Source organism: Pogona vitticeps, chromosome 4 (genome assembly GCF_051106095.1).
Source record: "Pogona vitticeps strain Pit_001003342236 chromosome 4, PviZW2.1, whole genome shotgun sequence".
In the NCBI taxonomy this organism is placed as follows: domain Eukaryota; kingdom Metazoa; phylum Chordata; class Lepidosauria; order Squamata; family Agamidae; genus Pogona; species Pogona vitticeps.
The window spans coordinates 46,532,255-46,547,249 of NC_135786.1; the positions used below are offsets into that span (position 1 = coordinate 46,532,255).

At 45.8% G+C, this 14,995-nt stretch overlaps 1 protein-coding gene across 11 annotated transcripts in view; it reads right to left on the reverse strand.

The window, feature by feature from the left end:
• LOC110086565 (complement receptor type 1) overlaps positions 1-14,995 on the reverse strand; it is a 54,567-nt gene that overhangs the window by 16,376 nt on the left and 23,196 nt on the right. For 7 of the 11 annotated variants that reach the window (XM_078391834.1, XM_078391835.1, XM_078391839.1 and 4 more), the window contains 17 exons: positions 14,621-14,824; positions 13,875-14,057; positions 12,773-12,967; positions 12,410-12,509; positions 11,566-11,651; positions 10,296-10,487; positions 9,414-9,596; positions 8,939-9,121; positions 7,525-7,704; positions 7,001-7,183; positions 5,898-6,092; positions 5,538-5,637; positions 4,660-4,745; positions 3,383-3,574; positions 2,521-2,703; positions 2,046-2,228; positions 899-1,081 (listed from right to left, as the gene is read on the reverse strand). In XM_078391834.1, the coding sequence (XP_078247960.1) occupies positions 899-1,081; positions 2,046-2,228; positions 2,521-2,703; positions 3,383-3,574; positions 4,660-4,745; positions 5,538-5,637; positions 5,898-6,092; positions 7,001-7,183; positions 7,525-7,704; positions 8,939-9,121; positions 9,414-9,596; positions 10,296-10,487; positions 11,566-11,651; positions 12,410-12,509; positions 12,773-12,967; positions 13,875-14,057; positions 14,621-14,824 (2,811 nt within the window). The remainder of the gene's footprint in view (positions 1-898; positions 1,082-2,045; positions 2,229-2,520; positions 2,704-3,382; positions 3,575-4,659; positions 4,746-5,537; positions 5,638-5,897; positions 6,093-7,000; positions 7,184-7,524; positions 7,705-8,938; positions 9,122-9,413; positions 9,597-10,295; positions 10,488-11,565; positions 11,652-12,409; positions 12,510-12,772; positions 12,968-13,874; positions 14,058-14,620; positions 14,825-14,995) is intronic. The other 4 variants (XM_078391838.1, XM_078391836.1, XM_078391837.1 and 1 more) reach the window with 4 other exon arrangements.

Consider the following 14,995-nt stretch of genomic DNA (forward strand, 5'->3'; position numbering starts at 1 on the left):
ATTTGGGAACTAAATAACAAGGAATATAAGATAAACTAACTATACCGATGAATCATCCTGATCCCCACTTTGCAATAATCAACAACTTCCATCCCAGTATTTATAACCCCAAAGGAGGGTTAACATTGTTGTGCGATACACGTGAGCGCTGCCGTCAAACCCCCCCTTCAGGAAAATATACAAGCAATTAATTATTAATTTAATTAAATATAAATTAAACAGAAGCATGAGGGTAAGAAAAACAAGGTGTTTGAAACAGGATTTTCAATCGCCAGTCAAACCGAGGGGAGAAGCAGATGCAACCGCCCGATCCACAAAGAACTGTGAGGACCTTTCTGCCACCACGTGGCTGGAAATGATCCAGACAGCGAGACTCCTTCTGTCAGCAATGTCAGCCAGAAATAGGAAGCGAAGAGGGGGAAACATACTTTAAATAGCCTAACATGCGAGACTTAAAAGAGATCTTGCATCCTCCGTGGAAGAAGGCAAAGGTAAGCCACGTTGCCAAAGCCCCGGCTCAGCAGTGGCTTATTCATTTTCACCATTCTGCTGCAAAGGCCCACAAGATCTCTTAGTGTGGTGAATCAGAGGCACTGAAATCACATGGTTGGTTTCTCTTTTCTAAAGCTTAGGCATTTTCCTGCAGGGAGAATGAGTAAAATACAGTTTGCATGGGCTTTTTGGAGTAGATTGTTTATCTGCTCTCTGCTTTTCTGGAATGGTTTTTAGGGCTTCTCTGGGGCTTAATTTGGGCTACTTCTAGGGCATATGAATCAATAACCCGGCTTTCCCTTTCATGCACGAAAGAAACATCAAAACACATATAGATAGATGGCACATCCCAGCTATGGTGATAGATACTGCTCTGAGAAAGGGAGAGCTTTGTCCGGATCCTCACCCTGTTCACAGAGAGGGAGAGGAGGCTCCCACGTGCCATCCATCTGGCAATGGATCTCTCTTGAGCCAGATATCGTGTGGCCATTGTGGCAGTCCAAGGTAACACTTTGGTTATGTCTGTAGGTGTCAGAAAGACCACCCACAATCCTTCCGTTCTCAAGCTGAGGCGGTGGGCACTCCCTCACTGAAAAGAGAAGGTGTTTTAGAACAATGAAGGGAGAGAGAGAGAAAAATAAGAAGACAAGGTTATTTCTGTGTCTATTTCTTGAGTTCCTTGGACACCATATCATGGACAAATGGATTACTTTTGATGGGCTGCTTAGCAATATGTGTAACAGATTATCATTATTTTGGGATAGGGAGAATATGAAAATACTTGCCGTACCAAAACACACTGCAATGAAATTACCAGGCTTAGGGTTTAATGGAAGTCAGTTTTTTCTTGCAATGGAATTCTCCTGGCCCAGGAAAGAAGCTGCCCGAATCATATCACAACCGTTTATGTCTAACCGCCATATATTTACAAGAGGGTCTAGGCCCGAGCACGGACCTAGAGTGGCCCGGCGGGCCAGATAGGTAGGGTATAAATCAAATAAATAAATAAATAAATATAAATGAAGACTAGTCTGATGATTCTAGTGATCAACCATACCAGCTGCTCAATGATAAACATATTAGAGATGTACACCTACTAGCAAGTGATACCACTGCCATACAGAAGTGAATTCTGACACTCCAAAAGACCCATCTGAGAAAACAGGAATAACTGAAGCATCTTCATTCTCAGATTGGTCAGGAAGCATACTTTTCAATGCATAAATGGTTGTAGGGGCCAGGAGGCACAGCGCTCAAACTGTAGAACTTCAGCCAAGACTTTGCCCACCACCTGAGCTTGATAAAAATGGATTCAAGGAAGTCAGCTCAAGATGGACTCAGCCCTTCATCCTTCCAAGGTTAGTTAATTGGGTACCAAGCTTGCTATGGTCAGAGCCGATAAGTATTCTGCAGAATTCAATTGTGCACTGCCCAGAGACTGCTTCATGCAGTAAGGAATGGTATAGAAGCAGCACACTTTGTTTGGAGTGTGAATCCAGATTCTCAGTGCTGTGGTTTCCCAAAATGGACTGCCATACAGTGGAAACATTTACCTTTGCAACGAGGGGCAGGGGAAGACCATGTCCCTGATGATGTACAAAAAATAGTGGCCTCTCCAATAAGAGCATAGCCCAGATCACAGGTGTAATCCACAAACATTTCAGGGGTAAATGCTGTGGCTTCCCGGTTGCTGTAACTCCCATTTGGCACATCTGGTGGGGGCTGGCAGTGCACAGCTGCAAGGAGGAAAGAGAACGGTTGGATGGAAAAAGTGGATTTAGGTATATGCCCGGCCATCACCTCATCAGTGATGGTTTCAGCTCTTTTCTTTAAGTGGACCAATCCACAGAAGACAAAGTGTGTCTTGCCTGTACCCATCCAAGATGGCAGGGGGAGGGGGGAGGGCAGGGTGTTTATCTGCTTTTTCTTCTGATATTGCATCCCTTCCTGGCACATCCCTACTAGCTAGTGGCTCTCCTTGTTAAACGTCATGCTCTTTCAAAGGGAGAGCTTCCTCCATATACTTGCCCCATTCACAGAGAGGGAGAGGTGGCTCCCACATGCCGTCCATCTGGCAACGGATCTCTCTTGAGCCAGACATCATGTAGCCCTTGTTGCAGTCAAACGTGACACTTTGGTTATGTATGTACTTTTGAGAAACCCCGCGAATAATCCTCCCGTTCTCAAGCTGAGGTGGTGGACACTCCCTCACTGAAAAGAGGAGACATTTTAGAACAATGAAGAGGGGAAGAAGAGCAGGTTTGTTTCTATGTCTCTCTCTTTAGCTCTTTGGATGCCATATCATGGATGGATAGGTTAGCTTTGACTAGCTGCTGAGCAATATAGAGACTGGATTACAGTGGTGCCCCACATAACGACAATAATCCGTTCCAGAAAAATCGTCGCTTTGTGGATTCGTCGCTATACGGAACAAAAGAGACCATAGGAATGCATTAAAACACGTTTAATACATTCCTATGGGCAAAAAACTCACTGTTATGCTAAAATCCTCCATACGGCCACCATTTTCGCTGCCCGGTAAGCGAGGAATGGGTGCGAAAACACCTCGGAAGGCCGTTTTTTTAAATGCGGTAGCCATTTTGGAACCGCCGATCAGCTGTTAGGAAAACATTGCGATGCAAATATCGGTAAGCGAAACAGCTTCACGATCATTGCAAAGCGATGTTTTTCCATTTAAAACATTGCAATGAAATTGCTTTTGCGATTGCAAAAACTCAATCGCTATGAGGATTCGTCATTAAATGAAGCGCTCGTTATACTTTGAGGTGGGGAAGAAAATATATATGCGCTCACTACCAAAATACCATACTACCAGATACCCATGCTTCCGTCTTTTCTCCACAAAGCACAGGAGAACTGAAAAGCTCACCTCCACAATATACACGGCCACTCCACTCTCCATGGAACCCATCCTTAGAGGTACAGTGAATGTGGGCATCTCCGAGAAGCGGGTAGCCGTCTTCACAGGTATATGTTACGACTGTCCCATAAGTGAAGTCATCCTCGTATCTGCCACTGTGTGTGCCATGAGGAATGTCTGGTGGTGGGAAACATGGGATACCTAAAGGGAGAACCATCAGAAGGCACATATTACAGGCTTAACTGGGAGCTATTTCTTTTAATTTGAAGTGAGCAATCCTGTGGCATGAGGAATATCTTTGATTGACGGCAAGATTTGTGTAATTCTCCAGTGAAGGAGAGTTAACTCCTTTCCTGAATCCTTGTTTCTGGAGGGATAATGAGCCAATACTAACTTGTATATTTGAACTGACTATCTCATTTAGTTTGATCGTGATAGTCATAAAGCTGCACCCTAGTCATATATAAAGGTTTCATCACCCAGTGTGAGGCTGATTAACTGCAGCAATGCTAATCTGTCTGTGAGGAGATGGCGTTGGGCAGCACACCAAGTAGGCCGTTTGATCTTGTCTGCATCCCCAGGAAGGCTTGCTGGACACAGAAACCATCAGAGCTCAGGGGGTCGCTGGGATGGGATGGCCCGCCTAGGAAAAGGAGGCAGCTGCAAGGGAGAAAGGCCAGCACATGGGACAGGCATAGACGGCTGGGCTGAATGAGCCATAAAGTTAGAGAAGGAAGAGGTGGGAGAGGGAGAAGAGAGGTGGAGCCTGGCGAAACTGGAGGAAACCTCAGGCGTCCGCAAGAGGGTCAGACGACAACCTAGGGAGGGCTCCGAAGGGAGTTGCAAATCCTCCCTGAAAGGGGCCAGATTTGCACAAGACTTCCTGGGAGCTCTGTGGTTTCTATTCTGTCTCTCCCCAGTGGAGGAAACAACCATTCTAACCAACCAAAGAGACCCGGGGGCAGTGCAGGAAACTCTCCAACCTTCTCTGCCACAACACGAGACTCAGAGCGGAAAGGGGTTGCCAGTCGAAGAACCAGGTCTGCAATCCCTGCCTCCCTCAGAATAAACCCAGGGTTGTCTCAGATTGGGAGCTCATGGTTATCCACATGAGGCCGGGTCGCCCCCTGCCCCTACTCTAGGAGTCAGTGGTGGAGCTCACACCAGCTTTTCCCTTCTTCCCCACACATATTTTGGAGAGGCCCTGAAACTGTGAAACTGTATCGTGAAGGAGCTCATCTGGAATACAATAGAGATACAGAGATGCCAAGTCATGTTCCACGTACGCTGACAAAAGGGAACGTCACCAGTCCACTGCACTCTTCTGCCCAATATCTCACACCTTCGTGAAGAAACACCGAGTAGCCTGTGCCTATGTTAAAAAAAACAAGCATTGTTGAGGTATTAGTTTCTTTCACATTCAGGTGCCTCCTGCTTAGCATATTAAAGAATTATTTCCGCTGATGATTGTGATTCTGGTGTGGAAAATGAGAGCTCGCTTCCTCCTACACCCAAACAAGTACAGTAGTTCCTAAGTTTGCTACCATGTGTTCTAAACAAGAGTCTTCGACCATAAAAGATGCAGTCAAGTAACCACTTGTTAATGAAAATCTGTTTCATGAAGGACTCACAGAGTAACTGCACTCAATGGTGAGAGGGGATCTGAAGGCAGACATTGCAAGCCTTGCCAGGTTCAGTGATTAGGGGGGTCTCAAACTAGGCACCTTTCCATCCTGTTTTTACTTCACCTGTTATCAAAGTTAAATGGTAGGGAAGGAAGGGTCACACAGCCCCTCAGAGCAGATCTGGGAGAGGCAAGTCCAACTTCAGGTACTTCCAGCCTCCAGAGAAAGAGAGATAGGATTTTCAGCCTTTATTCAGCACTCTCTCAGGATGAGTTTTTTTAAAAAAATAAAAAAAAAATAAAAAATTAAGGGCACTTCAGAAATGCTTCAAGGGGAGAAGGTATATTCCTGAAATATTCTGGGCCATTTAAAATAATTCCTTCTCTTTCACAGGGCAGGAATTAGTTTCCAAGAAATAAAAGAGGCAGTCAGCTGAAGCCCAGCAAAGCTGTGGGAGTTCTTGGCTGCTCCCCACTCAGGTATTCTCCTCACCTTTTAAAAACAGAAAGGAAACCTTTTCTTGGTTCCCTAATGCTTACCCTTCGTCACAGATGTAACTGATGGTAGAACCAAAGAGAAAATCCCCTGATACAATCAGCCTGCCATTATCTGGATCTCCTGGATGTCCACATGATTTTCCTAACACGAAACCAGAGAAATCTTACTTTACTCCATTTCATTTTACATGTATCATTCACTCAGAAGCACAAAACTGATTGAGGCTTCTTGTGCTATTTCAGGTAAAAGAAAAGAAATGCACCAGGGGGGAACTGCGTGGCCTTATTACCCTCTTTCATAAAGCTCCGGGGGGGGGGGGTCTTATGAGAAGCCCTGCATAGAATTATCCTGTTTTTCCTACCCTTACTCCCTTCTGCTCCTGTCAATGATCAAAGACTTACGTTTACAGAATTCTTGAACTTCGGACCACTCTTGATTTCGAAAGCATGTTAGCGAAGACTTCAATCCAGGAACTTTGAAATAGCCTGGGCGACAGTCGTATTTCACAGTCGAGCCAATAGGAAAAGAATTATTTCCCTTATATTCATCAAGGAGTTCGGCAAACTCTAGCCTAAGCGCAGGACCACAAGACCCTCCTGAGAACAGAAAACAGCAAAGAGGTTGGTTACTGTTTCTGTGCTTCTACCCTCCAGACTCACCCCAGCTCGTCATTCATCTTCAATATTGAAATGGCGCAAGCCGTCTCTCACATGCATTCTATTCCATGGTTTGTGAACTTGCAAGCTACCATTTAGCGGATTTGCTGGACGAGTGGCTTACAGTATGATTTACAAGAATAAGAAATGAGAGAAAGATGAAAACTGTGCATAAAACAACAGACGACTAAAGCTGCTATGCATGCAGCATGAGAAAAATCCACTATGAACACCTGTGAGAAGGGAACAATCACCACACAGAATACAAAGCTGCAAAGAGTATCAAGAGAGTACTGTTGGGGAGAGCGTTCCTCAGGCAGCTTGCTACAAGAAAATGCCCATGGTGCACGCCTCCATGTTGTCAACATGTGGTCCCACATATGGAGATGAGATCACCTGAGCGTTCTGGGAAATTTGATTCTCCAGTTTGGGAAATCAGTAATAACCGAAGCAGCTTCAACTTAAGGATTATTCCAAAACCATAGTTTTAAATGCATAAATTGTTTTGGGAGTCTTATGCCACATTGTTTAAACTAAAGAACTCCAGCCAAGGCTCTGCTCACGACCTGCGTTCGATCCGGACAGATTCGGGGAGCCAGCTCAAGGCTGACCCAGCATTCCAACTTTGTGAGTTATGTAAATTGAATACCCAGCTCGCTGGTGTGTAGGGGTGGGGAGAGCAGTATGTAGCCTCCATTATTAAATTGTACACCACACCGAGAGTGCTTTAAGTGCGATGGGGTTATACACGAGCAGGATGCTTCCCGATTGCATTGCCTTGTGTGTGAATACAGACTCTCAGTGTTGTGGTTTGTCAAGATGGACCACCTTGTTGTGACAAAGTTTACCTTCACAAAAAGGGGCAGAGGAAGACCATGTCCCTGATGATGTGCAATAAATAGTGGCCTCTCCAATAAGAGCATAGCCAGGATCACAGGTGTAATTCACAAACATTTCAGGGGTAAATGCTGTGTCTTCCTGGTTGCTGTAACTCCCATTTGGCACATCTGGTGGGGGCTGGCACTGCACAGCTGGAAGGAGAAAAGAAAATGTAAGGATGGGAAAAGTGCATTTAGGAAGGTGCCTGATCATCACCTAATCAAGGTTTTTTTCGTTTCCTTTATTTAATTAGCTCAAGACAAAGGCTCCCTAAATGTATTCAAGATTGATGGTTGATGGGCAGGGAAATGCTATGGTTTCTACTGTTATACTGCATCCCTTCTTCCAAAGAACAAACGGGAAGTAGTTTTTATCAGAAATATTCCTTTCGAGGTTCTCAGTTCCTATTCAAAACCGTCAAAAAAGACCCCTTGGAAACAGAACCACCGTTTTCGCTTAGGTCCGGAAAATGACATCCAGCCTCAGAACCTACCGCTCACACAGACAGGCACCGGAGGGTCCCATGTGTTGTCATGTTGGCACTGAGTCACACTGTTGCCTTTCAGAACATAGCCAGGGTCACATTCAAAAGCAATTGCCTCCATGGGTTGATGCACCACTTGAGCGCTTGTTATTCTTCCATTCTGAATTTCTGGAATTACACAGCCAGCGACTGCCAAAGAGAAGACAAAATCACAAATGGACTTCATGCGAAATAGAAGGGAATATCCTCTTTTCTTCTTGAGTCCTTTGTTGAATGGCTGGCTGGCTGCTTCCTTGCCCTTTTCACCATTCTGCTGCAAAGGCCCACAGGTTTCCTAGTGTGGTGGGTCAGGGGCATTGAATTCACATGGTTGGTTTCTCTTTTCTAAATCTTGAATGCTTGCCTTGGAGGGAGGCTGAGCAAAATATAGTTTGCATGGGCCCGATGATGATTTCCATTTGTCATATCCCGTTCCCTGCTTTTTGGAGTAGATTGATTATCTGCTCTCTGCTTTTCTGGAATGGTTTTTTGGGCTTCTCTGGGGCTGCATTTGGGCTACTTCCAGACACGTGGATCAATAACCCGAAAGAGGCTTTCCCTTTCATGCACACAAGAAACATGAAAATACATATAAATAGATGCGGCTCAGCACATCCCAGCTATGGTGATAGACACTGCTCTGGGAAAGGGAGAGCTTCGTCTGGATCCTTACCCCGTTTACAGAGAGGGAGAGGAGGCTCCCACATGACGTCCATCTGGCAATGGATCTCTCTTGAGCCAGATATCCTGTGGCCATTGTGGCAGCAGGACTCGTCTGGCCCAGGAAAGAAGCTGCCCAAATCATATCACAACATTTATGTCTAACCGCCATATATTTACAAGAGGGATCATGAAGACTAGTCTGATGATTCTAGTGATCAACCATACCAGCTGCTCAATGATAAACATATTAGAGATGTACACCTACTAGCAAGTGATATCACTCCCATGCAGAAGTGAATTCTGACACTCCAAAAGACCCATCTGAGAAAACAGGAATAACTGAAGCATCTTCATTCTCAGATTGGTCAGGAAGCATACTTTTCAATGCATAAATGGTTGTAGGGGCCTGGAGGCACAGTGTTCAAAATGTAGAACTTCAGCCAAGACTTTGCCCACCACCTGAGCTTGATCAAAATGGATTCAAGGAAGTCAGCTCAAGATGGACTCAGCCCTTCATCCTTCCAAGGTTGGTTAATTGGGTACCAAGCTTGCTATGGGCAGAGCCGATAAGTATCCTGCAGAATTCAATTGTGCACTGCCCAGAGACTGCTTCATGCAGTAAGGAATGGTATAGAAGCAGCACACTTTGTTTGGAGTGTGAATCCAGATTCTCAGTGCTGTGGTTTCCCAAAATGGACCGCCTTATAGTGGAAACATTTACCTTTGCAACGAGGGGCAGGGGAAGACCATGTCCCTGATGATGTACAAAAAATAGTGGCCTCTCCAATAAGAGCATAGCCCAGATCACAGGTGTAATCCACGAACATTTCAGGGGTAAATGCTGTGGCTTGCCGGTTGCTGTAACTCCCATTTGGCACATCTGGTGGGGGCTGGCAGTGCACAGCTGCAAGGAGGAAAGAGAACGTTTGGATGGAAAAAGCGGATTTAGGTATATGCCCGGCCATCACCTAATCAGTGATGGTTTCAGCTCTTTTCTTTAAGTGGACCAATCCAGAGAAGACAAAGCGTGTCTTGCCTGTACCCATCCAAGATGGCAGGGGGAGGGGGGAGGGCAGGGTGTTTATCTGCTTTTTCTTGTGATATTGCATCCCTTCCTGGCACATCCCTACTAGCTAGTGGCTCTCCTTGTTCGACATCATGCTCTTTCAAAGGGAGAGCTTCCTCCATATACTTGCCCCGTTCACAGAGAGGGAGAGGTGGCTCCCACATGCCGTCCATCTGGCAACGGATCTCTCTTGAGCCAGACATCATGTAGCCCTTGTTGCAGTCAAACGTGACACTTTGGTTATGTATGTACTTTTGAGAAACCCCGCGAATAATCCTTCCATTCTCAAGCTGAGGCGGTGGACACTCCCTCACTGAAAAGAGGAGACATTTTAGAACAATGAAGAGGGGAAGAAGAGCAGGTTTGTTTCTATGTCTCTCTCTTTAGCTCTTTGGATGCCATATCATGGATGGATAGGTTAGCTTTGACTAGCTGCTGAGCAATATAGAGACTGGATTACAGCGGTGCCCACATAGCGACGATAATCCGTTCCAGAAAAATCATCGCTATGTGGATTTGTCGCTATATGGGGAAAAAAGCCCATAGGAATGCATTAAAACACGTTTAATACGTTCCTATGAACAAAAAACTCACTGTTATGCTGAAATCCTCCATACGGCCACCATATTCGCTGCCCAGTAAGCGAGGAATGGGCGCGAAAACACCACAGGCGGCCATTTTTTAAACCCGGTGACCATTTTGGAACCACCGATCAGCTGTTAGGAAAACATCGCGATGCAAAAATCGGTAAGCGAAACAGCTTAGCGATCATCGCAAAGCGATGTTTTTCCATTTAAAACATCGCAATGCAATCGCTTTTGCGATCGCAAAAACTCGATCGCTATGAGGATTCGTCATTATATGAAGGGCTCGTTATGTGGGACACCACTGTATTATTATTTTGAGGTGGGGAAGAAAATATATATATGCGTTCACTAACAAAATACCATACTACCAAATACCCATGCTTCCGTCTTTTCTCCACAAAGCACAGGAGAACTGAAAAGCTCACCTCCACAATATACACGGCCACTCCACTCTCCATGGAACCCATCCTTAGAGGTACAGTGAATGTGGGCATCTCCGAGAAGCGGGTAGCCGTCTTCACAGGTATATGTTACGACTGTCCCATAAGTGAAGTCATCCTCGTATCTGCCACTGTGTGTGCCATGAGGAATGTCTGGCGGTGGGAAACATGGGATACCTAAAGGGAGAACCATCAGAAGGCACATATTACAGACTTAACTGGGAGCTATTTCTTTTAATTTGAAGTGAGCAATCCTGTGGCATGCGGAATATCTTTGATTGACGGCAAGATTTGTGTAATTCTCCAGTGAAGGAGAGTTAACTCCTTTCCTGAATCCTTGTTTCTGGAGGGAAAATGAGCAAATACTAACTTTTAAATTTGAACTGACTATCTCATTTAGTTTGATCGTGATATTCATTAAGCTGCACCTTAGTTATATATAAAGGATTCATCACCCAGTGTGAGGCTGATTAAGTGCAGCAATGCAAATCTGTCTGTGAGGAGATGGCTTTGGGCAGCACACCAAGTAGGCCCTTTGATCATGTCTGCACCCCCGGGAAGGCTTGCTGGACACAGAAACCATCAGAGCTCAGGGGGACGCTGGAATGGGATGGCCCGCCTAGGAAAAGGAGGCAGCTGCAAGGGAGAAAGGCCAGCACATGGGACAGGCAGAAACGGCTGGGCTGAATGAGCCATAGAGAAGGAAGAGGTGGGAGAGGGAGAAGAGAGGTGGAGCCTGGGAAACTGGAGGAAACCTGAGGAGTCTGCAAGAGGGTCAGACGACAACCTAGGGAGGGCTCCGAAGGGAGTTGCAAATCCTCCCTGAAAGGGGCCAGATTTGCACAAGACTTCCTGGGAGCTCTGTGGTTTCTATTCTGTCTCTCCCCAGTGGAGGAAACGACCATTCTAACCAACCAAAGAGACCCGGGGGCAGTGCAGGAAACTCTCCAACCTTCTCTGCCACAACACGAGACTCAGAGCGGAAAGGGGTTGCCAGTCGAAGAACCAGGTCTGCAATCCCTGCCTCCCTCAGAATAAACCCAGGATTGTCTCAGATTGGGAGCTCATGGTTATCCACATGAGGCCGGGTCGCCCCCTGCCCCTACTCTAGGAGTCAGTGGTGGAGCTCACACCAGCTTTTCCCTTCTTCCCCACACATATTTTGGAGAGGCCCTGAAACCGTGAAACTGTATCGTGAAGGAGCTCATCCGGAATACAATAGAGATACAGAGATGCCAAGGCATGTTCCACGTACGCTGACAAAAGGGAACGTCACCAGTCCACTGCACTCTTCTGCCCAATATCTCACACCTTCGTGAAGAAGCACCGAGTAGCCTGTGCCTATATTAAAAAAAACCCAAGCATTGTTGAGGTATTAGTTTCTTTCACATTCAGGTGCCTCCTGCTTAGCATATTAAAGAATTATTTCTGCTGATGATTGTGATTCTGGTGTGGAAAATAAAAGCTCACTTCCTCCTACACCCAAACAAGTAGTTCCTAAGTTTGCTACCATGTGTTCTAAACAAGAGTCTTCGACCATAAAAGATGCAGTCAAGTAACCATTTGTTAATGAACATCCTGCTTCATGAAGGACTCACAGAGTAACTGCACTCAATGGCGAAAGCGGATCTGAAGGCAGATATTCAAAGCCTTGCCAGGTACAGTGATTAGGGGGTTCTCATATTAGGCACATTTCCACCCTGTTTTTACTTCACTTGATGTCAAAGTTAAATGGTAGGGAAGGAAGGGCTGCACAAGCCCTCAGAGCATATCTGGGAGAGGCAAGACCAACTTCAGGTACTCCCAGCCTCCAGAGGAAGGGAGAAAGGGTTTTCAGCCTTTATTCAGCACCCTCTCAGGATAAAATAAGGGCACTTCTGAAACGCTTCAAGGGCAGAAGGTGTATTCCTGAAATACTCTGGGCCTTTTAAAATAATTCCTTCTCTTTCACAGGGCAGGAATTAGTTTCCAAGAAATAAAACAGGCAGTCAGCTGAAGCCCAGTAAAGCTGTGGGAGTTGTTGGCTGCTCCCCATTCAGGTATTCTCCTCACCTTTTAAAAACAGAAAGGAAACCTTTTCTTGGTTCCCTACTGCTTACCCTTCGTCACAGATGTAACTGATGGTAGAGCCAAAGAGAAAATCCCCTGATACAATCAGCCTGCCGTTATCTGGATCTCCTGGATGTCCACATGATTTTCCTAACACGAAACCAGAGAAATCCTATTTTACTCCATTTACTTTTACATTTATCATTCACTCAAGAGCACAAAACTGATTGAGGCTTCTTGTGTTATTTCAGGTAAAAGAAAAGAAATGCACCAGGGGGGAACTGCATGGCCTTATTACTCTCTTTCATATAAACCCCTGAAATAGTGGGTACCTTATGAGAAGCCCTGCATAGAATTATCCTGTTTTTCCTCCCCTTTCTCCCTTCTTCTCCTGTCAGTGATCAAAGACTTACGTTTACAGAATTCCTGAACTTCTGACCACTCTTGATTTGTAAAGCATGTTATTGAAGACTTCAATCCAGGAACTTTGAAATAGCCTGGGCGGCAACCGTATTTCACAGTCGAGCCAATAGGAAAAGAATTATTTCCCTTATATTCATCAAGGAGTTCAGCAAACTCTAGCCTTAGCGCAGGACCACAAGACCCTCCTGAGAACAGAAAACAGCAAAGAGGTTGGTCACTGTTTCTGTGCTTCTACCCTCCAGACTCACCCCAGCTCGTTCGTCCTCAATATGGAAATGGCGCAAGCCATCTCTCACGTGCATTCTATTCCATGGTTTGTGAACTTGCAAGCTACCATTTAGCGGATTTGCTGGACGAGTGGCTGAAAGTATGATGTACAAGCATAAAGAAATGAAAGAAAGATGAAAACTGTGAATAAAACTACAGAAGACTAAAGCTGCTATGCATGCAGCATGAGACAAAATCCACTATGAAAGCCCGTGAGAAGGGAACAATCACCACACACAATACAAAGCTGCAAAGAGTATCAAGACAGTACTGTTGGGGAGAGCGTTCCTCAGGCAGCTTGCTACAAGAAAATGCCCATGGTGCACACCTCCATATTGTCAACATGTGGTCCCACATGTGGAGATGAGAGCACCTGAGCGTTCTGGGAAATTTGATTCTCCAGTTTGGGAAAACAGTAATAACCGAAGCAGCTTCAACTTAAGGATTATTCCAAAACCATAGTTTTAAATGCATAAATTGTTTTGGGAGTCTTATGCCACATTGTTTAAACTAAAGAACTCCAGCCAAGGCTCTGCTCACGACCTGCGTTCGATCCGGACAGATTCGGGGAGCCAGCTGAAGTCTGACCCTGCATTTCAAATTTGTGAGTTCTGTAAATTGAGTACACAGCTCGCTGGGGGGGGCAGGGGGGGGGAGCAGTATGTAGCATCCATTATTAAATTGTACACCACACCGAGAATGCTTTAAGTGTGATGGGGTTATACACAAGCAGGACACTTCACGTTTGCATTGCCTTGAGTGTGAATACTGACTCTCAGTGCTGTGGTTTGTCAAGATGGACCATCTTGTCGTGACAAAGTTTACCTTCACAGAAAGGGGCAGAGGAAGACCATGTCCCTGATGATGTGCAATAAATAGTGGCCTCTCCAATAAGAGCATAGCCAGGATCACAGGTGTAATTCACAAACATTTCAGGGGTATATGCTGTGTCTTTCTGGTTGCTGTAACTCCCGTTTGGCACATCTGGTGGGGGGTGGCACTGCACAGCTGGAAGGAGGAAAGAGAATGTAAGGATGGAAAAAGTGTATTTAGGAAGGTGCCTGACCATCACCTAATCAATGTTGTTTTTGTTTCCTTTCTTTAAGTGGACCTAATTAGCTCAAGAAGGATATCAACCCTGAGTGCTCACTTGAAGGACAGATGCTGAAGCTGAGGCGCCAATACTTTGGCCATCTCATGAGTAGAGAAGAATCCCTGGAAAAGACCCTGATGTTGGGAAATTGTGAAGGCAAGAGGAGAAGGGGATGACAGAGGATGAGATGGTTGGATAGTGTCACCGAAGCAACGACCATGATTTTGACCGAACTCTGGGAGGCATTGGAAGACAGGAGGGCCTGGGGTGCTCTGGTCCATGGGGTCACAAAGAGTTAGACACGACTTAATGACTAAACAACAATTAGCTCATGAGCCATGCACAGCGTTTAAACTGCTGCCCGGCCAAGGCCAAGCTAGAAATGATATGGATGTGTCAAGTGCAAGTGTTTGCCCCGTGCCCCACCCAGGCCATGCCAGGAATTGCGGTGAGGTATCGTGTGTGCTAGTGGACTCACCTGATAAAAGCGTTGTAACTGGCTCGTCCCTGCTCCCTGAGCCGTCCTGACCAGCATCACCAGTTGTCTCCAGTCCACTCAAGGCCGGCGTGCTGAACAGTACCGTAATTGGAGTGGAACTCTCTTTGTCCCTGTCCCAATGTGATGCCTGGGCCATCATCCCTTTGACTTCCCATCCCAACGTTCCTTCGTTGTGCTGTTCAGCTTTTAAAATGGTAAACCTTGTCATTAAGTTGTTTGTGAAAGCCCTAAGCTTAGCTCTAGTGTGATCTTTGGATTCTCTTGCCGACTGGCATGGCTGTGCCTCACTAGATTAAGGGGTTGCCCCTAGCCGACTTAGCAGCTTCAAGGGCAGAAATCCTGTCTTGGGGTTGC